This window comes from Engystomops pustulosus, chromosome 3 (assembly GCF_040894005.1).
Source record: "Engystomops pustulosus chromosome 3, aEngPut4.maternal, whole genome shotgun sequence".
NCBI lineage: Eukaryota > Metazoa > Chordata > Amphibia > Anura > Leptodactylidae > Engystomops > Engystomops pustulosus.
The window spans coordinates 194,837,519-194,862,236 of NC_092413.1; the positions used below are offsets into that span (position 1 = coordinate 194,837,519).

The 24,718-nt window shown below is 42.2% G+C and overlaps 1 protein-coding gene across 1 annotated transcript in view; it reads left to right on the forward strand.

The window, feature by feature from the left end:
- TPO (thyroid peroxidase) overlaps positions 1-24,718 on the forward strand; it is a 94,698-nt gene that overhangs the window by 23,535 nt on the left and 46,445 nt on the right. The window contains exons 5-6 of the mRNA XM_072143486.1: positions 458-664; positions 16,764-17,276. Coding sequence (XP_071999587.1) covers positions 458-664; positions 16,764-17,276 — 720 coding nt within the window. The remainder of the gene's footprint in view (positions 1-457; positions 665-16,763; positions 17,277-24,718) is intronic.

Genomic DNA, 24,718 nt, shown 5'->3' on the forward strand with positions numbered 1-24,718 from the left:
TAATTTCTAATAATATTAATTATTTTCTGAAAGCGGACAACCCCATTAAAAAGGGATTGCCCACCTTTAAATGAATAACACCTCTTCTATCTAATAGGGATTACATACAAGTATTCTCATTGTCCCTCCACTCTGTTTATACAGTCAGCATGTGACCGCTGAAGACATGTGCCTTACTACTGCATTAAGATTCTCATTGTTTTAACTTAAATAGAGCCAAAAGTAGCAACTAAAAGTGACTCATTTCACTCAAAAAAGAGCCTTTACAGCTCAGTTGCATATTATTTGGAAGATTTAACAAAAATCTGGGGAAATCCTGAACATCTCATACCTTACCTGAGGGGGCTGGGAGTAGTGGTGTAATACCTTGGAGTCTTATCCAAGGTTGTAAAATGGTCAATAATAAGAAGATTAAGAATTATTAAGAAGATAATACAGTTCCTCATATTTTTTGCAGGTTCGAGAAATCACAAATAGAATAATCCACTCATCAAACACAGCAGGTCAAGAAGAGAGTTTATACTCGCATATTATCATTGAATGGGGCCAGTACATAGATCATGACGTGGCTTTTACACCACAAAGTGTTAATAAAGTAAAGAGGATACAGGGTGCAGACTGCCACTGTACCACCACCAATCAGGACTCGTGTTTCCCAATAAAGGTCAGTGCTATTACATTACAGTTTTAATTAAAGTGCTAGTACATATATATATATATATAGAAAAAATGAAATAAATCCAGCTCACCAATCAAACGATCTGTGACCAGCGCACGGGTGCAGGAGAATCCCCATAGACTCAAGGCAGTGATACAAGATACGGAAGAACCAGCGCTTCAGGAAACAGTGTTGGCATATAAAAGCAGGGTTACTTTATTCGTTCCTCTTTAAAATCATGTCACGGCAGAGTGCACATACAAGGATACCAGGAAAAATCCGACGCGTTTCGCTCAGATGAGCTTAGTCATGGATAAATAACAAGAAGATCTTACCTCTATTTGAACCTCGCGGTGCTCCCGGGCGTGTGACGTCACGAGCACGTGACCGAACCACATGACAGGGCAGCCATGTGATCGAATCACATGATCGAGACAGCCACACCTCCCATAGAGAGAACCACAAGGTAAGTAAAAACATAATCAAATTTGTTAAAACCAACCTGAAAAGATCTTATAGGGAGAGACAACAATGTGTAATAATATATACTATATAGAAAAACAGGTATGCGGGAAAACACAGTATGTATATGTATACGTAACGCATTGATGCCGGGAACTCTATAGCCTTGGTGCTGAGATAGCGCATGTGACTGGACATAGCTTATTCTTGATGCCCCATTATCTATTTCTAAGAAAGAGAGCATGAACAGACAATGCTTAATGTATTTGAACCAAGCAGCACTGTTTTGTCCTCCAGTATTCGGGAAATAACCTGAAGGAGGAGGGGGGGGGGGGGAGGAGGAAGGGAAAAATATGCCATAATCAGATGTCATCATATAGAACTGACGTCTGGGGCTCGATTTAGGCCTGGACCTATAAGGTTAGTAATCAAAAATTGTACATTATATATATTGACATCCAAGTCTAAGCCCATATGACATGGTAATTCACAAACCTCATTATAATATTCTATTTGTATGCATGTTCCCAAAAGATAATGGTTCGTAAGAAACGTTATGAGAGTATACTTTTTTTGGACCCTTTAATAGCACAGGATTAGGTCCTGTCTTAAATTTAATCCAAACGGTTGCGTAGTTTTTAAAAGAAACATCCAATAGGTTTCCCTATTCATCAGTTTTTTCTTATGGTCCCCACCCCTGGTCGGTCTTTTTACCTTTTCTATACCCATCCATCTAAAAGAGCTAGTATCCCCATGGTGGGTTTCCCGGAAATGTTTGGAGGCCGCAGAAATATTAGTTATGTTGACATTTTTAACATCCGAAAGATGTTTTCTAATCCTCACTTTGAGTGAGTTTGTAGTGCAACCTACATACTGTTTATTGCAACTGATGCATGTAATCAGGTATACCATATAAGCAGTATTGCAATTGATGTATGTTTGTATTTTATAACATGTATTTGTTACGCATGATGAAAAGGTGTCCGTTGTTAATAAAAAGCCACATGATAAACATCGTGTGTGACCACATTTGTGGTTGCCCCCATGGTGCAACCAGGAGTAATTATTAGCATCCTTCTCGGTATATGTGAATAGACTTGGGGACACCATTGACCCTATAGTGGGTGCCTTTTTGGAGATAAATCGCACTCCTCGCTCAAGGCAAGTTTTTAGGTCGTTGTCCTGTTCCAAAATAGGCAAATATTTATTGACAACCTTTTTGATTTGATGAAATTGATTGCTGTATGTGGTAATAAATGAAATGGGGGTTGCATCCTCTCCTCTTTTGTGTGATACATTGTGTGGTGTGTCTTTCAATAGTGTGGACCTTTGTATGTTGTTTATTCTTTTTTTAGCAGAGGACAGAATCTTAGGTCTGTACCCTCTTTCTGTCAACCTACGTTCCCATTCGATTGAATGTTGGTTGAAAGTAGAGTCCGCAGAACTGTTTCTGCGGATGCGAACCAGTTCCCCGTAAGGAATGTTGTCCACGACGTGTTTAGGATGGCACGACGTGGACAACAAAATGGTGTTCCCAGATACTCGTTTACTGAAGGGGGATATTGTAACTGCATCCTCACTTGCTTCTAGCGTAACATCCAAGAAATCAATGCTTTTGCCCCCAAAGTGATGTGTAAATTTCAGATTCATCTCATTTGTATTCATATAGGAAACAAAGCTTTCAAAATCCGAGGACGAGCCCTTCCAGATCCACAACAGGTCGTCTATGTAGCGGCCAAACCACTCCACAGACGACCTGTGTGGATTACTGTCACAAAAAATGTAATGTTTCTCCCATTGAATCATGTATATATTTGCAAGGGAGGGGGAGAATTTGGCCCCCATGGGGGCCCCCTCCACTTGCACATAATAATGATTATTGAACATAAAAAAATTATTTTCCAGGAGGAACTCAGTGGTCATTAGGATGTATTCCTTTAGTTCTAAAGAATACGTGCTGAATTCATTCAGATGCTTCGCCAGATAACTAAGGGCTTTTTGATGAGGGATTGATGAGTATAGAGCACAAACGTCACAGGACGTCCAACTGTATGTGCTCTTCCACTTAAAATTCTCAATTTTTTGGAGTAGGTTTTTTGTATCTCGAAGATAGCTGGGTGTAACCCAGGTAAGAGGCTGCAGGTATCGGTCAAGCCAATCCCCAAGTCTCTCCCCAAGGCTCCCAATGCCGGCAACAATGGGTCGGCACGGCGGGGGAAAAACTCCTTTGTGAACCTTGGGGAGAGAGTGGAAGATAGGCATGACAGGAAACTCAACATACAGAAAGTCCCTCAATTTTTCATTGAGGACTCCCAATGCCACCCCTTCCCCCAAATGTTTCATTAGACTAGTTTGACAGCTTTTAGTCGGGTCAGAGGAGAGTCTACGATAGGTTACAGGGTCATTGAGGAGCTCCTCATTGATTTTTTTGTATAAAGATGCTTTCATAAGGACCACAGAGCCCCCCTTGTCCGCATTCCCTATTATTAAATCTTTATTATTCCTAAGATCTCGTAGGGAGAGTTTTTCCGAACTAGTTAAGTTCTGTTTTTTTGATGTGATATTACTTTTAGACTTGAGTTCGGTCAATTCTCTCTCCACGAGGTCCTGGAATTTGTCCATATGTTCACTCCTAGACATTAAGGGGTAGAAGGTCGGATTACTTGTTGTTAATGGTTTCATAATTGCATCGCTGCATGTGCTAGCCTCATTGATCAAAGATCTAAGATTAAACATATTTGTTTGGTCTTTAAAGTCCATTACATAGTCGAGAGTCTCTGGACTCTGAACATAAGTCTCTCTTGAACTCGAGACGGTAGGCATGGTGTCGTCTTCCCCAATGGTTTCTTCACTCGGAGGACTGGTCATTTTATTCAAAAAGTGATTTTTTACTGTTAGGTTACGCACGAATTTATTGACATCGAGTAGTGTCCGATATAAATCAAAGTTCGTTGAGGGAGAAAAGTTGAGGCCCTTACTTAGAACTTTTATGTGGCTCTCTGGAATGATGTAGCTTGAGAGGTTCAAAACAGAGGAGTTTATGTCCGTTTCTTTGGAGTTGCTCGTCTCGTTTTCATTTTTTCTTCTTTTTCTTGACCGGTGTTTTTTGCCGGCCCTCCTGCCCCGTTTTTTGGGGCTGTATTGTTGTAATGGTTGGCTTGATCCGAGGCATCATCTGAGGGACAGGAAGAAGAACTATTCAATGATTCCTCTGTCTCCGAAAAGCTAACATGGGGTAGATCTTTATTTTTCCTATGTCTTCTGTTTTGTTTGGACTTCAAAATGGATTTGGGGGTATTTCTTTTGGGATTATCTGACCGAAAGGATCTCCAGGTGTATACCTCGTTATATTTATAGTCCAACAAGTCCCTCTCAAACTTCTTTCTTTTTCTTTCCATAATGCTGTTCTCCATTTCGATTATATTGGACTTCATTTCTTGTTCTACTTTAGATAAAGTTTCTGTCGATGACAATTTGCCTAATTGTTCTTTGATGTCTTCCATTTCCAGTTTAATATTAGTTAACATCTTTTGTTCCTCCTGAATGATCAGAGTCATGAGTTTCTCTGAACAGTCACTCAAGGTTTGGTTCCAGGATTCTAAGAAGGGGTCAGAGTAAATTGTGGTAGGCATTTTTTTGATGCGTAGACCCCGTGGGATCATTTTCTTACTCAAATATGATGTCAGAGTTTCTGCATCCCACCAGATCTTAACCTCCTTACTTAGTAGTCTCTCCCAGCGACCTTTCAGTATAACAAATTCTTGTGTCTGAATGCCAACACTACTTTCAGTGTTAAATAGTATTGCAGCTTTCTTTTTGCGATCATCTAAGGCAGTTATATGGATATCGCTGGTAGTCGTGGCATCATTCACACCTGGTTCCATTGTAAAAAAGTGCACAATGTAAAAATATTCGTAGTAACTTTCTACGTAAACTGCCGACAAGACTAGAGGAGCTAAGTTGGGAGCACAGGAAAACAGTCCATGTAGTTTTGGCAAAACAAGTAGAAAAAATGAAATAAATCCAGCTCACCAATCAAACGATCTGTGACCAGCGCACGGGTGCAGGAGAATCCCCATAGACTCAAGGCAGTGATACAAGATACGGAAGAACCAGCGCTTCAGGAAACAGTGTTGGCATATAAAAGCAGGAATAAGCTATGTCCAGTCACATGCGCTATCTCAGCACCAAGGCTATAGAGTTCCCGGCATCAATGCGTTACGTATACATATACATACTGTGTTTTCCCGCATACCTGTTTTTCTATATAGTATATATTATTACACATTGTTGTCTCTCCCTATAAGATCTTTTCAGGTTGGTTTTAACAAATTTGATTATGTTATTACTTACCTTGTGGTTCTCTCTATGGGAGGTGTGGCTGTCTCGATCATGTGATTCGATCACATGGCTGCCCTGTCATGTGGTTCGGTCACGTGCTCGTGACGTCACACGCCCGGGAGCACCGCGAGGTTCAAATAGAGGTAAGATCTTCTTGTTATTTATCCATGACTAAGCTCATCTGAGCGAAACGCGTCGGATTTTTCCTGGTATCCTTGTATGTGCACTCTGCCGTGACATGATTTTAAAGAGGAACGAATAAAGTAACCCTGCTTTTATATGCCAACACTGTTTCCTGAAGCGCTGGTTCTTCCGTATCTTATATTATACTAGCTGTCGCTCTCAGCATTGCCCGGGATAGTAAATAACTGCTGTTAGCAATAGCAATAATAAAATAGAATCAGTTAACAAAAAATATTTTATATCTATCTATCTATCTCTCCATGTCTCTTTCTCTCACTCTCCCTGCTGTCTCTCACTCACTCTCTCTGCCCTTCCCTCACTCACTCACTCTCCCTGCCTATCTCCCTGTCTCTCCTTCACTCTCACTGACTGTCTTTCTGTCACTCACTCTTCCTGCCTGTCTCTCTGTTACTCACTCTCCCTGCCTACTCTCGGTCTGTCACTCACTCACTCTCCTGTCTGTCTCTCTTTCACTCACTCTCTCGCTGTCTGTAACGCACTCTCCTTGACTGTCTCTTATTCACTCTCCCTATCTGCCTCTGTCACTCACTCTCCCTGCCTGTCTCTCTGTCACTCACTCTCCCTGCCTGTCTCTCTGTCACTCACTATCCCGCCTGTCTCTCCACCTTACTTCACACAAAAGATGTCACATACTCATTTCCTATAGTAACCAATCAAAGCTCAGAGCTCATTTTAATTACCTGTGGCAGAACAGCAACCAATCACGGCCCAGCTTCTAACTGCCGCAGCAGACCCTGGCTCCTGTATATGGTGGGTAATAAGTGGATTTTGGAAAGTGACTCAAAACTCAAATTTTGACTCAAACCCGAGTCTATGACGTTCCCTGAGTCACAGGGAACAGCTGTGCAAAATTTGGTGATTTTAAATGTGATGGTGCAGATTCCTTTAGTGGACACACACACACACATACACATACACACACACAATATGAGGGTGGGGGCTGGGGTAACACAATGTGAGGAGCTGTGGGGGGGCATAGTGTGAGGAGTGATGGTGGGTGCTAGGGGGTGGGTTATACTGTGTGGGGGTGGAGTTGGGGGAAGAGCAAAAGGTGGGGCTCAGTGGAAAAGAATATTTCTGCGGTGCACAAAGCAGTTTTCCATCTTTCACCATTCTTAAAGTTAGGAGGTATGTACAAGGGTTCCTCATGCACTGCACAGAGGTCCTGCACTCACTCAGAGTAAGAGTACATCTTTGTCAAATGTGTAGAAATATGTATATGTGCAGATGTGTACACACCCATGATGGTTATACATAAGTACAGGGACAGATTAGGCTGCCAGCAGTAGGGAGCACTTCATTTATGATAGAGCAGACACTGCAGGACGAAATCTTACAACAATATATCTAAATGTCTAAAGATACAACCTACAATACAACCTAAATAAAAGTGCCATGGATATTGGAAACACAAGGAAAATTATGTAATCTGTGCAGTACTTAGTAGTATTTACACTAAGCATAACCCGAGCAACCGCTTGTGAATTATTATTTAGTGTAGCAGCAACTTCCTCAATAAAAAATTTTAAAAAAACAGTAACAGAACCTCATAATACACACTACTTCTGCAGAACATCACAATACATGCCTCATCTGCTGCAGAGCATCACAATGCACACCTCAACTGCTGCAGGGCATCACAATACACACCACATTTGCTGCAGAGCATCACAATACACACCTCATCTGCTGCAGAGCATCACAATACACACCTCATCCGCTGCAGAGCTTCACAATAGACACCTCATCTGCTGCAGAGCATCACAATACACACCTCATCTGCTGCAGAGCATCACAATACACACCTCAACTGCTGCAGAGCATCACAATACACACCTCATCTGCTGCAGAGCATCACAATGCACACCTCATCTGCTGCAGGGCATCACAATACACACCACATCTGCTGCAGAGCATCACAATACACACCTCATCCGCTGCAGAGCTTCACAATAGACACCTCATCTGCTGCAGAGCATCACAATACACACCTCATCTGCTGCAGAGCATCACAATACACACCTCAACTGCTGCAGAACATAACAGTATATAACATATCTGCTGGAGAAGACTATACTTCACACTTCAACTGCGCAGAACATCATACTTCACACCTCAGCTGCAGCAAAACATCACAATACACACCTCAGCTGCTGTATATTATCATAATACACACCTCGGCAGAACCCAACAATAATCACTTCATCTGCTGCTGACCATTATATTCAACACCTCAACTGCGGCAGAAATTCATATTTAACACTTTGGAGTAGATTTATCAAGCTGTCTGAAAGTCAGAATATTTCTAGTTGCCCATGGCAACCAATCACAGCTCCCCTTTAAAATATTCATGAGCACTGGTAAAATGAAAGCTGAGCTGTGATTGGTTGCCATGGGCAACTAGAAATATTCTGACTTTCAGACAGCTTGATAAATCTGCCCCTTTGAATGCTAAAGAACCTATAATCCATGTCGTATTAGCTGCAGAACCTCATCACACACCTCAGCTGCTGCAGAACCATATATTATACATCTCAGTTGCCACATGAGAATATAAACCACAGCTGCTGCAGAACCTAGAAATACATAGGGAGAGATGTATTAATGTGTCGGTCTTTAGACCAGCACAGAGTAGGACCATCCAGTTGTACTTTGCATTTCCTATTAGTTGGTCTAGTTTACTACACCACAATATTGAATTTTCTGGTGCACAGGCTATTTCCTGTTGAGGTATCGCCCACTTTTACTAAAGCCACACCCTCTTTTCTGACAAGTTGAAAAACTGCCTAAAAATGGTGGAAAACCCCTTAATAAATGTGTCACATGGCATTTCAGATGCAAATTACTTCTGTATTCTGGCGTAGAGAAATGGATACATCTACCCCACATTATCCTCTTTAAACCCTCCCACCACATCTACTTCCTGGGTCACCCGGGCATTAATCCATGAGGCAGAGATATTCTTCTCTGTAACCCAGTCCTCTTGCAGATAATATGAGGAGAATATTCCTGCCATCACCAAAAGTGGTAAAAGAGTCAAATATTTTGTCAGTGTGAAAACAGTAGGGTAATAAGGGGTTACTTTCCAGATATTTCTTCACCAGCCTCAGCTATAAATTTGCATTTACATTTTCTCAGGCGCTTGGTTCAGGAAGATAGGAATATCCTTCTCCGGAAAAAAAAATCTCTTCCCAGCAGTTCAGCACAACAGTGTAGTTGTCATATAAATCAATATAATTATATACAGGTTTTACTTGGGCCTAAGATTTTATATCTTAACACATGTAGGTTAATTGTAGTTTTATTGTAGCTAAAAAAGAAATATTATACAGTAGATTTTTAACAAGAATCTTTAAGTGATATATTCATAATCTAAGCTAAAATATGTGGACATTATGTGCAATTACACATTAATATGCTAAAGTAACCACCATAATAATGCAATAAAATTGCCAGACACTGCAGACAAAGAAACTGGCCTATCCAGCTACTTCTGCAGTTTAGGCAGAGACCAAGGGATGGCGTTATCGGGCGGAAAACTGGGCATTTGCACAGGGCCCCCTGTCCTAAATGGGCCCCCTAGAGGTCTATCTATAAATCTTTATCATATTTCATATTTATCTTCTATTATCAATCTACTTATTATCTGCCCATCTCTGATAAAATCCTCCTACAGTCCCATATTACAGATACTTACCTTACTACTGTATGTAACTACAAAGTGTTATTATTGTGCAGGGCTAAAGGAGCCTCTTACTGACTAACTGCTCATAAAATATTTTTATTTTGGGGCCCCACTTTTACTTTTGCCCAGGACCCCACTTTGTCTAAAACCATCCCTGTAGAGACCTATCTTCTGTAACTTACTGCTGCCCCTTTCTTCTCCATGGAGTTTTTATGTCATATGATAACCCAGCAAGCTTCTGTCCATCTTGCTGGAAAGACAGAATTCAGCAGAGTGAAAAACAGATTAGGAAGGAAGGAGTAAGTGGAAAGTGTATGTAAAAGCAAACACATGGGGGAAGATTTACTTTGCTTACTCCAACAATTTTTTGATGGAGAAGGCATACAAATTACCACATCCCCGCCAGTTCTGGGGCATTGAGCAGGGCAGAAATGGAGCAGGCAGATGTGTGAATGCAGTTACTTTAGACTTGTATACTATAGGCCAGTGATGGTTGTCCATTTAGAGGCCGAGTACCCTAACTACAAATGTATTGCATCTTAAGGATAGATCCCCCTGAACAGGAAGAATTGTGGGGCCCAGTGATGAAGCTCCAATGATAATGCAGCCCTGTTGACACATTCTTGTTCCTCCTGTAGTTCCAAGAAGCCCAGGAAGTGTTTCTTTAAAACAGCGATGAATGTGTCACATCCTGGGCAACTGAGGACTGCAAGAGGAGGCCAGGAGTCACTCAACCAATCAAACTCTTTGCGGGGGGTGGCGGCCTGAAAGAGATAGCTGAAATCTTCACAAAGTCATAGCTGGTCTAAACTGGTGAAGAGTCCCAGAGCCTCTTAGTTTATCAAGACAAAGCGCAGACAAGGGGGTATTTTAAAGCTGGCATTAAAAATGTCAGTCTTATTAAATCCTCCCATTATGCTACTAAGTAAAGCCACTGTCATTAAGTAAGGGGTGCAATGTACAATGTATAAGTTGGTGGTACATCTCACATTAAAAACATGTGAATGCTAAGAAGCAAAGATCTCTTCCATATCAGCACTACGTATACCAGATTGCCATATTCCCATAGTGTACCCTGATACTCTTCTCTAAATATGCAGGGCTCCAAAATCCTGCTCTGGTGATCTTGTGCCTATTGTAGACATTTTGTTGGTGAACAAGGGTCAACGTAGGCAAGCTCCCCATCCTGCATTTCCACGGTCCCACATGGAACTCTGATACCTCTCCTTCACAGCCAAGAATATATTATACATATACTCTGAGTTAAAGTTGTTCCACCTCAAAACACAATAATACATCGAGAACAACCCACAATTCAGTGTGATCCCTTAGCTTGATCATCAAAAGAAGGTCCTACTCAAAGCCTAAGATCTTAAACCTTGCCAATTTTTCCTTCTTCCTCTAACCCTACTGGATTCGGCATAGCTGCCTCACTATCTAATGTGTGTGGGGGAATCTTGAAGGTAGATTTTTGGGGAAAGAAGGTTCCCGTTATTAAACGTCAACTTGATTTTTCCTTGAGAGAAACAATCCACTACCATGCACCTTTGGCTAAGCAATGAATGTATGCGTACAAGGGGGTCAGGAGATATTCCCAAAAGTTTGGATTATCTAGAGAACACAGCCAGATCCTGAAAACACACAATGGTTCATCTTACACAAGAGGCATTGACTAAGAAGAACCATCTCAAGAGAAGAAGAAAGGAGGGGAGGACTAAGAAGACATTTCACTGTAGGATCGGTCACTTTCACACAGCTGGAGGTAAATATATTGTTTTAATAAAATGTAGGAGGGACCATCCACGATAGAAGGAAATTAAAAATATTTAGATTTTTTGTATAATAAATATTAATTTTCTTAAAAAGCCCTAAAATGGTCCAAAAACCTAAATAATTTAAAATAAACTTAGAAATACATTTTTTTTTCACATTTTTATAATCCCCCACTGTTACATAAAATTAAAAGGAAATTGTAAAACAATAGAAAATTGTAATAACTGCATATTTATAAATATTAGAGAAAACCCATTTCATTTTTAATTCCTCCCTTCCTCAATGTGAATGTTGGTGGTGGACCTCATTTCCTCTTTTTGACTTTGGTGACAATAACTAAGACAGCGGGTAATTAACTACGCGGAGACCTCTGTAACGGGTAATTTAGAAAATTAGATCTGGTTGATAAATTAGACAAAAGAGTCTGGATCTCCATCACAGATGAATAGAAGATGTCAACAAGATCACGACTCTTTAAGTGTCTCTCTAGAAATAATGTATTTAGTTAATCTCCCCCTAAGGGATTTGGGCAGTGAAGTAGACTGCATCTTGGCTACTAGACCTACACATAAAATTTCTTCTTAAGGGGGTTGTTTAAAGGGAATGTGTCGGCAATTTCGAGCATGAAAAAAGGCAGACAATGCTAAGCAGCAGCCATGGATAGAAAGTGTTTTTTTTATTTTTAAAAGCTCTCCCAGGGATGGCCATTGAAGGCATAGTTGTCCTAACAAAATTGAATGTATGGATAGTTTCATGGTAGTTTCATGTGTATTATGGGTGTTATATGTATAGGTAAGGGTGAATTATCAAGTATCATGTTAGTCCTGCCCCCATGGTCACATCATTTATACCAAGAGGCTTCGGGCTCTAAGGCACGACTGTGTGGCCAAAGTTGTGCCTTAGTTGTGAATTTCCCCGCTGTGGGATTAATAAAGGATTATCTTATCTTAAAACTAACTCAGGCTATAACTAATGTGGCAATGCAGGGCATCCACAGTTTGGCACAGCCCACTCTACACCCTTCCATGTACCTCTAAACTAACTTGGTCTGTTTTAAGTGGTAAGTCAATTCCTAGCCTTGGGTCACCATTTCCGAGCTTTCAAGTCCTTTATGGCAGTACAAGCCTTGATCAATACCCCCAAAGAATATAGACTTTCAGGGATCCCAAAAAATCAGCATTTACCATGCATTACGATAATGACACGACTCTGTACTTCTGTCTCATCCTATACAATAAAGCTGCAAAGAAAGGAATATATCAGCTATACTTGCTACAAGTGTATAAAATGGCATATGGTAATATTTTAAGATGTGAAAGGTCACATATAATAATTAAACAATTTTTGCAAAAATATTTTTCTTTAGTACCGTATTTTTCGGACTATAAGGCGCACAAAAAATCCTTGGTTTCTCAGAAATCAAAGGTGCGCCTTATAGTCCAGTGCGCCTTATATATGAACCTTACTTATAAACAACAGCTGCCTTGAACTGTGCACAGCTCTGCCACCTGCTGGTCATTCATCCTTATAATCAGGTGCGCCTTATAATCTGGTGCGCCTTATATATGATCCTAGATGTTTTAGCAGGCATTTATTGATGGTGCGCTTTATACTCCGGTGCGCCTTATAGTCCGAATAATACCCAATTTAAATAAAAAATTCTCCGATAAATTCTCAGATATAATATTGCCTATGTTTTCTAGGCTGCACATGTTTGCTAGGCTGCTATGAAAACATCAAAGAGAACGGAGTGCTTGATATACTTAAATAAAACCAATGTTACTAATCAGACACTTTCTATGAATATTCAAGCAGATTAAATTATGATATTTTCTGTTTTCGATACCTGTTTTTTTGGATCCCTTAGCCCAACATGCCACACACATATATGGCACAGAAAAGACAAACATAGATGGTATTGGCAATGGCCAAGGCATCTAGGTGGTTAGGCTGAGATATTAAGCATTCTCTGTCACCCTTATGATACACCTAGCAGGCCTCCATGCCAAGGCAACAATGCTGCATACACGCCACTCACTCAATAGGCCCAGCCCAAGATTATTTAACTACAGGCAGTCCCCGGGTTACGTACAAGATAGGTTCCATAGGTTTGTTCTTAAGTTGAATTTGTATGTAAGTCAAAACTGTATATTTTATAATTGTAGTTCCAGAGAGATTTTTTTTTTGCCCCAGTGACAATTGGAGTTTCAAAACTTTTTACTGTAATGGGACCGAGGATTATGAATAAAGCTTCATTACAGACACCTTACAGCTTATCATTGCAGTCTGGGACTATAGTAAAGCATTTAGAGACTTCACCAGAGGGCAGAAGGGGCAGAGGGGTCCGTCTTTAACTTACATGATGCCACTGACTGGACCACTGGAAAAGCACCTGTTATGGGGATCTGGGACTCAGGGAAGACAAATAGGACAGTGAGCCCTAAGCTGTGCCTCTTTGTTATAAGGGAAGGTCCTGCAGCACTGACAGATTTACTAAAAAATATTTAAGCTATTGGTGCAAATTATGACTCACATTTACCCCACTATGTATATATTCAATACTTCCTAACTTCCTAATTTGCTAATTTTCAAAGACAGGTTGGGGTTTTCAGGCTTGGAAATGGGAGAGAGAAGCATTCTGGAGGACAGCCCAGGGGGGTCACCATTATTTACCTGTTTACCAATATGCAAGGTTGGTAAATGTGCAGCTACTGGATGCTATTAAATTTTAACAAACATCAGATTGTGGACCCACTGTGCTCAGTAACTGGCTTTAATATGGCCCACCACTAAGGACACTGTCTAGTTTTCACCCTTTCGACCCTGTACAGCGATCTGGTCTTCACTGTGGAGAGATAGCAAAGCCACAATCACATCTTATGCTGGTCGTGATGTGGATAGTAGCTGGTCCAGGCATGTCAGGAGACACTGGGGCAAAGCACCAGGGGTCAGGCAAGTTGTAGTCCCAGACATTCCAATTTACAGGTCAGGAGGCAATTCAGCAGAATCCAAATTACAAGTCAAAGCTCAGAAACAGGAAGATATAGGGTTGCGGATCGCATTTTCGTCGGACTGTTCGCTTTTTTCGGGGATTGCACAGCTTGGACAGGTGTGTAACAGGAATTGTGTCGCATGTGATCGGATTGTGGCGCAGGTGCGCTGACTTCCATACGACTCGAATTAGGTGCCGTGCCGTCAGACAATCCGATTGATTCGGACTGATCGCAGGATTTAACTTTCAAATTGTGTCACAAGCCCATGCACTTACATGCACCAGTAAAAAGATGGTGAACTCCGGAGGACCTGAGCGTGGAAGCGACACATGCAGGATATCGGGCTCACGATCTTAGTGAATCGCGACACAGTGCATTATCTGGCTACAGCGGGTAAATCGGGGGCAGGTACAGACTATAACCTAAATGCAGCCTTGTTATGGTTTTATCACACAATACAAAAAACTTTATTGACGATGGATGTCAATGGGACGTGCTATCTTCTCTGACTCGATAGTTCTCAAGATGAAAAACCTTAAACTGCTTCTTTATAATAACTTTGTATCTCTAGGTGTTTTATTAATATCATAAAGACACGATCACAATTACTGTACTAAAAGCGTCTATAATACTCACGTTGGCTTCTCCCCCCTGTGTTATGCAGATAAATAAGCTCGGCTCCCTCTAAATGGCAGCTGCACAGCAATAAGGCAAAAAAAAACTTCACAAAAGTGTAAAAATTACAAGATCATTTTGCAGACATATGAGAGACTTTTAAAGTCTATCACCGGGGAACAGATCTGTGACTATGATATTATTAGATGCTTCCTGTGAAACTTGGATTGTATCTTTTTCTGGATCCCATTCTCTAACAGATGGTGGGATAGTTTACCTCCTCTCTCCCAGGGATTAGACACTTTACTACGTTAATGAGATGAGTGAATAAGGGGTCTTTGGAGATGATGTTATCATCATTACTGGCTTTTACGTTCCTCTTGACTATTTTAAGTTCTTCTTTAAAACAAGTACCTTCCAACAGACCCATATTATATCTTCATCCAAATTTAATGTACTTGTCATAAATGTCACCGAAAACTTTACTGCTTCCAACTTATTCTGTTACGTTTAGACTTATTACTGAAAAGAAAGGAACAGAAAACAAAAACCATTATAAAATATCACTTAAAGGGGGTTTCCAGGCTCGAGATATAAATAACTTTTACTTGGTGGGGGTCCAACACCCAGCACCCCCATAGATCCAGTGTTCTCTGTATAGAACAAGTAAATGCAGATTAGCTCTTATGTATTTAAATGGGAGTATAGCTGCAGTGGCTCAGTTCTGCCACTACACAGGAAATGGAGCTATCTGCTTCCTGTTCAATTCTCTAATCAGCAAAATCAGGATCCATGGGGGTACTAAGTGTTCAGCCCCCACCAATCTAATTTTGATGGCCTACTCTTATGACAATTCATTAATATTTATAGCAAAGAGAATCCCTTTAACCACTGCTTAGGCATGTTATTGAATATATATAACTATTAAGGTGCAGGAAATGCACATGGAGCCTGGGGGTAAACCAAGTGCTTCCTCTGGCCCACAACCAGAATAGTTTGAGGCCCTAAGAATCTTCTATTAAAAAATTAAACTTGAGGGTAATGGGAACTTGTGCTTTACCCGCCCCCCCTCCACCCCTGAGCCCCTCTGGCTCATCAGCATCATTTTAGATGGTTATTTTAGATGGTGCTTTGTAAATGTCTCTGGTTTACGTGCTTCATTTCTTTAAACTACCTCTTTATAACCACCGTTATGATTAACTTTTTTTAAAATGACACAAGAATCATGTTCTAGCTACTATAGATCCCAACGGCTGTAAATTTTAACCACCTGACATGGGGCTCTTTCCTCAGTCTATTATGAATTTCTTATTTTGATTTCTCTAATTAAATCGGTATTTGGTGTTATTTATTCATGAAGACATTAGCACCATTCCATCAAACGAACGAACATAGCACCAAGAATGTTATTTTAGATTATGCTAGGTTCCAATACCCTATGCTAGGATGGTTTTAAAAATGCCTTTGTCAGCATTATGAATTATATCAGTACTTTATATAAGATAATTTCACATTACCTGGCTTCCTGCAGCTGCAGCCTGTGTGTGCCTGTGTCAATTCTTATTTTCTGCTCTTAACCAGCTTTCTCACCCCTCCCCACTTCCCGCCATGTTCATTGAGTAGCGAGGGGAGGGATGGGAAAAGAGGAAGAATGCGTTAGGAGAAACAGGCTGCAGCCCCCCCCCCCCTTCCCTGGTACTCACCACACACTGCTAGCCAGGTAATGTGAAATAAGTACTGAAAGTATCCCCCTCCCTCAGCTAAAAATTACATTCCTGGTGACAGGTTTGCTTTAAGGCCATGACTACATCCAAGTTTATGTCTTTGGGATTTAGCCCTTAAAACATCTATGATTAAGAATCAATGCATATGTATCACAATTTGTAAACTTCCATTTACATGCATTATACTATACCACAGGACATTGTAGATGTTTGGTGAAGTCCTTATATTTTTTACTACGTAGACTTAATTTCTGTAAGAAACTTGCATCCAAACTGGTATTTCATGTTTGCCTCTTACTTCTCTGTAGATATCTACAAATGACTCCTTGTCGCAGAGTGGGTGCGTACCGTTTTATCGCTCTTTAGCAGCCTGTGGCACGGGAGATCAGAGTGCAATCTTTGGAATTCCCTCTATTACAAGCCCGAGAGAACAAATAAATGCTTTGACATCATTTATTGATGCATCAACAGTCTACGGCAGCACAGCATCTGTGGAAAATAAACTGAGGAATCATTCAAGTGAAGAAGGTCTTCTGAAAGTGAACCTTCAATATTCCGATCATGGGCGCGAGTACATGCCTTTTGTAGATGACATGCCATCGCCCTGTATACAAGATCCTAACGCAGCCAATGATGACAGAGTTGAATGTTTCTTTGCGGGCGAAACCAGGTCAAACGAAGTAATAACCCTGGTGGCAATGCATACGTTATGGGTGAGGGAACACAACCGCGTGGCCAAATCTCTGAAAAAACTCAATCCCCACTGGAGTTCTGAAACCACCTACCAGGAAACAAGGAAGATTGTTGGAGCTCTTCATCAGGTCAACATCTATTCTTTTCAAATATCTTTTATCAATTTTATTTTTTTTTACATTTTCCAGATAGTAGACAAAACATATGTAGCAGACAGGTCCAGTATTTGGTCATATATACATATAAAGTCCAAAAAGTAATGTCCATTATACTAGACTGATGGTCTAAGAAACAGAACAAATATATAAAGTAAATTCTCAAGTGTAACCAACATAACCATATCAAACATAAGAACTGCTAAATAGAGTCCCATAGAAGTATCTAAAAAAATAGAGAAACCAAACTCTGGGATTCTATTCTAAATTATGTTCCTTTCAAAAAAAACTTTGCATGAACTGCAATCAGTTTACGAAGTTACATAGTTAAGGATTCCTAATTTCTCATAAAACTATTTTAATACAATATCACAATATACTTACCAAACACCTTTGATAGGTCGCAACTCATAACCACTGGACGACCATACAAAGACACACATAGCATATCATTGTGTGATACAGTATCCCTTAGACCCATCCAGGATACTCTTTTATTTCAGGAACAAATAAAAAATTTCATATTTCGATACCCCAACAAGTAACTGGAGAGTGGACCTATCCTTCACACTATAACATGAACATGGCCGCCATCTTAAAAGCTTCTATAATGGATCAGGGCAAGTTTTTCCAAAGAGAATGTGGCCAAATAGTATCAAAGAAGAGAAGTATTCTCATAAATCGATTACCACAATTAGTAGCCAATATCTTTGGTGGTTCAAACATTATCAACACAAGCTTGGGACCGTACATACACCCCCCATATGTTCGTGTGGTTGTAGACTTAGCCTGTATTTATTTTGCAAAAATGTATCATAGGATGTTAAACCCAAAAAATGTAGAACAGGGATATATGCAGTAAAAGCCACTTTTCTTGTTCAAGAACTATATCATGTCCCGAGACAATTGTACTTTTCTCTGCTTCTCTGGCATCTTTATTGCGGTATTCCCATAAAGACAATATTCTTAAAATTACTCAGGATAGCAAAATAACACATTCTCTAATTCACTGTTAACAAAAATACAGCATTTCACAGGTATAAGTCCAACCTGTATTAGTCCTGGTGTTTATATTTTGGATGTCCCTGGATACGACCATAAACTTCTATGGCCCATAGATTCCTCTGGCATGAATAGCTTCTCTTGTACTGCAGGGGGAGGGGAAGAGGTGGAAAGCACTGCAGACACAGGCACTTCCTATCCAGCAAGCAGCGTGTAGAGGAGCTACAAACTCTACAGACAAGATAACATCTTGATCTGAGGGTAGGGGCGCATAGCAGTGCTGACTGAGTGTTTTATTGATTAGGTGAGCTGAGTGTGTCATGGTTTTTTATGTGCATTTCATGGCTCTGATCCGTCTCCTCTCTCTTTAGCTTCTGAAGAATCTACTAATATCTGACACATAGAAAAGAAAGTGTAACTAAACCCTGTACCCTGATAATCTAAGTACATTGTCAGCACACAGCATCTCATAGCACAGAGGAATCATAATGTTTCTGATTAGAGAGCCCACACCCTGGAATCTTACACTGACCAGCCTAGGGAGTGATAGGTGTGAAAACAGCAATAAATCAGACTAAAATTGTAAAGTAAGGGGTTAAAAATTATCTTTATTGTGTAAACATTACTAGATTAAAATTTGAGAACTTTCTTTCATGGGAAAACCCCTTTAAGGGATAACACCAATACTACAATTTAAGATAAAAGTATAACTTCATTATTTAAAGTCAAAGATATATGAAAAAAGAATAAGACGTAATACAGGGCACAGCCCCCAAAACTGCACGGCATGGATAGGACCCCTCTCAAAAGATAAACCATGGTGGTGGGTACACAATGAATAAATAAAATTCGATACAGTCCTTATGAATCCAGTTGTCACCCAAAGGTTCTGTTACATAGATTTAGTCTGCATTGCCTCATATTGTATTCCTGTGGGGGACTTGGCCAATGGGCTCTTGTATTGCTCTGGCTTATTTTGTCGTTCTGTGATGATTTACTCATATGGTCATATAGGTCTTATTTGGGCAATCATTTGAAATAAAAGTGAATCTGTCACCAGGGATGTGATGTTTAGCCTATGCTATGCTGATTTTTAAAATGCCTTTGTCAGCATTACGAATCATTTCAGTAGTTTATATAAGTTTAATTCACATTACCTGGCTCCTTGCCAGCACCGTGAATCCCAGGGGAGGAGGCAGCTGTAGACTGTGTTTGTCTGTGTCTTCTCTCCTAAACAGTCATCCAGCTCCCTCCCCCTTCCTGTCATGTGCATTGAGCAGGCAGGAGAGGGAGGGGGATGGTGTGGAGAAGAGGAAGAATTCATGAGGTGACCTAGGCACACACAGGCTGCAGGACCCCTGGGACTTACAACATGCTGCTGGCAGGGAGCCAAGTAATGTGAATTAAACTTATATAAATCACTGAAACAATTCAGAATGCTGACAGAGGCATTTTTAAAATCAGCACAGCATAGACTATTGGAACCTGTCACCAGATAAAAATCACATTCCTGGTGACAGGTTCTCTTTAAGCAACAGACTTGTTCTGATGACTCAAGTTAATTAATGGGAGTCTACAAGCAGTTTTGACCATGCAAAGCTACAGATAACATTACATAGAGAAAAAGTCCAAGCAGCAGAATCAAACAATCAAATGGTGGGTGCATACTTATCAGAACCGGGCCCCTGGTCCTCCAAAAATATCTAAAAGAAAAAAACAGCACTCCCACAGGCAACTGGTGAACAAAAGGGTGGATCCTTTTTTTGCATAAACCACAAAGTTTCGGCTTTTTCACTGTTTGCCTGTAGGAGTACTGTTTTTTTCTTTTGGATACATCAAGCATTAACTTGATGGAAATCTGAGTAACCGTATATTTCAATGTGTTTTTAGTAGCAGCAAAACTTTGCAAAATGCATTTCTTTTCATAGCTGGACTTAGACTCTGGTGGACTGGTGTGTGAGATCTTTTCTCTGTACTGTTTCACATCCCCTCTGCTCTGAGTCACTGCTGTAGCAGGCTTCTGTTTCAATATTACAGCTAAAACTGTAGCACGGTGGAGAAGCTGTGCTGTATTCAGAGAAGAGATCTCTCACGGTGGGGGAGATTTATTAGAAGTGCCTGAGCACAGAACTGTTTAAATTTGCCCAGGGAAACCAATCAGAGCTCAGCTGTCATTTGATAAACAGCCAAGGGAAATGAAAGCTGATCTCTGATTGGTTTCCATGGGTGACCAGAACATTTTTATTACAAACACTTCTGATAAATCTCCCCGGTGAGTGTACTTCAGTGTTTCAAGTCCTGTTACGTTACTAGAATATGAATGCATTTTTCACAGTCCTGCTGCTACTAACAACACAAATCTGCAGGACCCATACCTAATAACACTCTCCAGAAATCAAAGAATACAAAAAAAATTTGTCACACGCAAGGCATATAGCTACTTTTGTCCCCTTTAAAACTATTCACAGTGACAACAGTCCTAGAAATACATGTATGCTGTGGTGAATGGGTAAGACATGTTCCTAGTTTTAGGTCACCAGCTGATATTTTTCTCTTCTAAATAACCTTAATTTTAATACTTTTTTTCTGGGTGCATTATTTACATTGCAGAACTGCTATTTTTTATTTCATGTAAAATCCTTAATGTACAGAACATTCTGATGAAATTACCTTTTCCACATAAAAGCGTTGAGGAACCAGCAGGTGATGCCTTTCATTAACACGACTCCCACTGATAGAAAGAGAAATGTAACTCTCAGTTTATCTCTGGCGCACCTGGAGCGCAGCAAAACTGTGACACACAAATCTATATGACTCATTGGAAGAGCAGTTTCCATCTAATCGAGAGGTTCACTAAGTCCTTATCCTACGGGAAATCACAATGCTTAGTTATTGTTTGGTCTAGAGGAGGAATGGTAAAGCAGTTATGTAAAAGGACGGGAATAATGCACACAGTGATGTCACATTACAGAGATGATATACATAGAAGAACGTGATGAGCTAAATTCACGTCTGTGACAGCACTGTCATCACTAATCATTCATAATGGTTCAGGTGAAATGAACCCCTTCATTGATGAATCCCATAGTGTCTCATTATATACTCTGTGTGACATCACTGTGTGTATTATGACATCACTGTGTGTATTGTGAGACACTGAAGGGGTTAACTGTGGATGGGCGGTATGTTTCCCTTAGGTTTTGCTATTATGCAAGGCCTTAGTGCTGAGGTTGGGTGTCCAGCACCTTGGACACAGGTGTTGGGAGCAGCCCAATCAGTCTTTTTTTTTAACCGCTCAGCAGAGCTGGAAGTGTTGTCTCTCTCTGGAAGGAGGCTGGAGAGCACACAGCCCTGACCTCTGTGCCTGGAGCAGCCAAGTGATTTTGTATAGTGGTGAGTTAGTGAACACCTGTATAGTTAGCACCCTGACGGGTAGGATTTTTGTTTGTTTAATGCCTGAATGTAAAGGCTGTTTTATTTTGCTGCTACAATAAACGCAGACGAGACCTGTTTTGGACTGTACCTTGGTGTCACTGTCTTGAACTGCATCACAGCACCCCGCTACCACGGTCTCTACTGGGCCAAATTCCCACATATGGTGCTTCGGATTGCGGGCAGTTCAAAAGACACACACCTGAAAGGCTCGCTACATCCTGCAACATTGCATGGCCTGGGTGAAAGCAGCAGGCAAATTGCAGGATACAGCCAAGATGGAGGACTTTATTAAATACCTGCAAGAGGAGGCCAGAGCTAATCGGCAGCAGCAGCAGGCCATGCTCCAGCAGCAGGAGGAGAGGTCCCGCCAGCAGCAGGAAGAATCCCAGGCTAATCGACAGCTGCAGCAAACCATGCTCCAGCAGCAGGAGGAGAGGTCCCGCCAGCAGCAGGAAGAGTCCCAGGCTAATCGACAGCTGCAGCAAGCCATGCTCCAGCAGCAGGAGGAGAGGTCCCGACAGCAGCAAGCCATGCTCCAGCAACAGCAGGCAGAGTCCCGAGCCATGCTACAGCAACAGCAGGAAGAGTCCCGAGCCATGTTCCAGCTGATGATGGAAAAGTTTTCTGGCGTTATGGCAGCACCGCAAGCGACGACTACTGAGGGGTCCCATACTGGTCTGCAAGGGTACCCGGTTGTCCAGCATTCCGCACGGGCTGCAGTGCAGAAGGCTTTACAAAAGATGACGGCGACCGACGATGTGGAGGCTTATCTCACTGTGTTCGAGCGAGTAGCTGAGCGAGAGGAGTTACCAGCTGAGCAGTGGGCAGATGTCCTGGCGCCGTTCCTGACAGGCGAATCGCAGAAGGCCTACTACGACCTGAGTGAAACGGAGGCCCGTGAGTACCCCCAGCTAAAGGTGGAGATTCTGGCTCGTCTTGGGGTCACCGTACAAGTTCGTTCCAGCCGGGTCCACCAGTGGGCATACTCTGAAAAACTACCCCCGCACTCCCAAATGCATGACCTGATCCATCTTGTCCGGAAGTGGCTACAACCCGATGACTGCACCCCAGCACAGATGGTCGAGAGAGTGGTTCTTGACAAGTTCACCCGTTCCCTGCCCTCTCGGCTCCAGCGGTGGGTTGGACAGGCCGGTCCCACAAATGCTGAGGAACTCGTGTCCCTAGTAGAGAGATATCGGGCTACGGAGGATCTTCTACTTATCCCTCCCACACGAAGCAGTGCCAGTGACAAGGCCATTAAACCATCTGGTAGGACTGCTACTGCAGAAAAAGGGAAACAGGTCAGGTTGGGAGGGGGTTCACTGGGGGGCTTGGATACACAGAAACCCAGTGAGGCTCGTGACAGAGGTCATAGCCGTATCCAGTGCTGGCGATGCCATGAAATGGGCCATATTGCTGCCAACTGTCCCCTGTCAGTGGAGCCAATGGACTGCAACCAGACCCGGCGAATGTCACTGTTTGCCCGTCCGGTTCTGGCTGCCGAGTCAGTCACGGATGCAGAACCCCAAGTGTGTATGGTCACAATCGGTGGTCACACGGTGGAAGCCTTGCTAGACTCGGGGAGTCTGGTTACCCTGGTGCGGGGAACTTTGGTTGATCCTGGACTGTACAGTGGGCGTAAAGTGGGAGTGTTGTGTATACATGGGGACACTCGCGAATATCCCACTGCTGTCATCAACCTACATACACCTTGTGGTACTATTACCCATGAAGTGGGGGTGGTGGGGACCCTGTTTCATGAGGCTATTATCGGCAGAGACTTACCGGTGTTTTGGGACCTCTGGATACGAAGACCCACCTCAGGTGCTGTTGCAGATAATGGACGTCAGGTATGTCCGGCCTTGGCCCCTGAACCCTTTGAGGCCGATGTACCCACACCAGCAGTAGGGGTGACCGCATGTGATGAATTCTCTCCCCTAGAGGTCCTAGCTGGTGAGATCGAGGGCCACGAGGAGGTGGCCGACATGCCGGACCTTGAGTTTTCCCGTGAGAATTTTGGGGCTGCACAGCTACAGGACCCTACCTTGTTTAAAGCACGGGAGAATGTTAAGGTGATAAATGGGGTACTCCAAATACCAGGGGCTGACAAAATATACCCCCGAATGGTGATTGTTGGGGAGCTGTTGTACAGGGTCGACCAGATACGGGGTGAGGAGGTTGAGCAACTTGTAGTACCCCAATCTCACCGTAGGCTGGTGCTAGAGTTGGCACACAAACATGTGCTGGGAGGGCACTTAGGTGCTGAGAAGACCCGGGAGAGGATCCTGCAGAGATTTTTCTGGCCCGGGGTGTGGGAGGAGGTAAACCGGTATTGTAGCTCCTGCCCTGAGTGTCAACTTACTGCCCCGGTGTCCCACTTCAGGAGTCCTTTGGTCCCGCTACCAATCATAGAGGTGCCATTTGAACGGATTGCAATGGATCTGGTTGGCCCCATAGTCAAATCCTCAAGGGGGCACCAATACATCCTGGTTATCCTGGACTACGCTACGCGGTATCCCGAGGCGATTCCATTAAGGAACACCTCCTCCAAAAATATTGCTAGGGAGCTGTTCCAGGTATTCTCACGCACAGGCCTCCCCAAGGAAATCTTGACTGACCAGGGTACCCCATTCATGTCTAGGGTAATGAAGGAGATGTGTAAGTTACTGCAGGTTAAACAGCTCCGCACCTCTGTGTATCATCCTCAGACAGATGGCCTAGTCGAGAGGTTTAACAAGACCTTGAAGGGGATGCTAAAGAGGGTGGTCAGCAAGGATGGGAAGGACTGGGATTGTTTGTTGCCCTATTTGATGTTTGCCATACGTGAAGTTCCCCAGTCCTCCACGGGTTTCTCACCCTTTGAGCTGTTATATGGCCGTTCCCCACGTGGGCTTTTGGATATAGCCAAGGAGACCTGGGAACAGGAGAGGACCCCCCACCGTAGTGTGATAGAACACGTCTCCCTTATGCAGGACCGC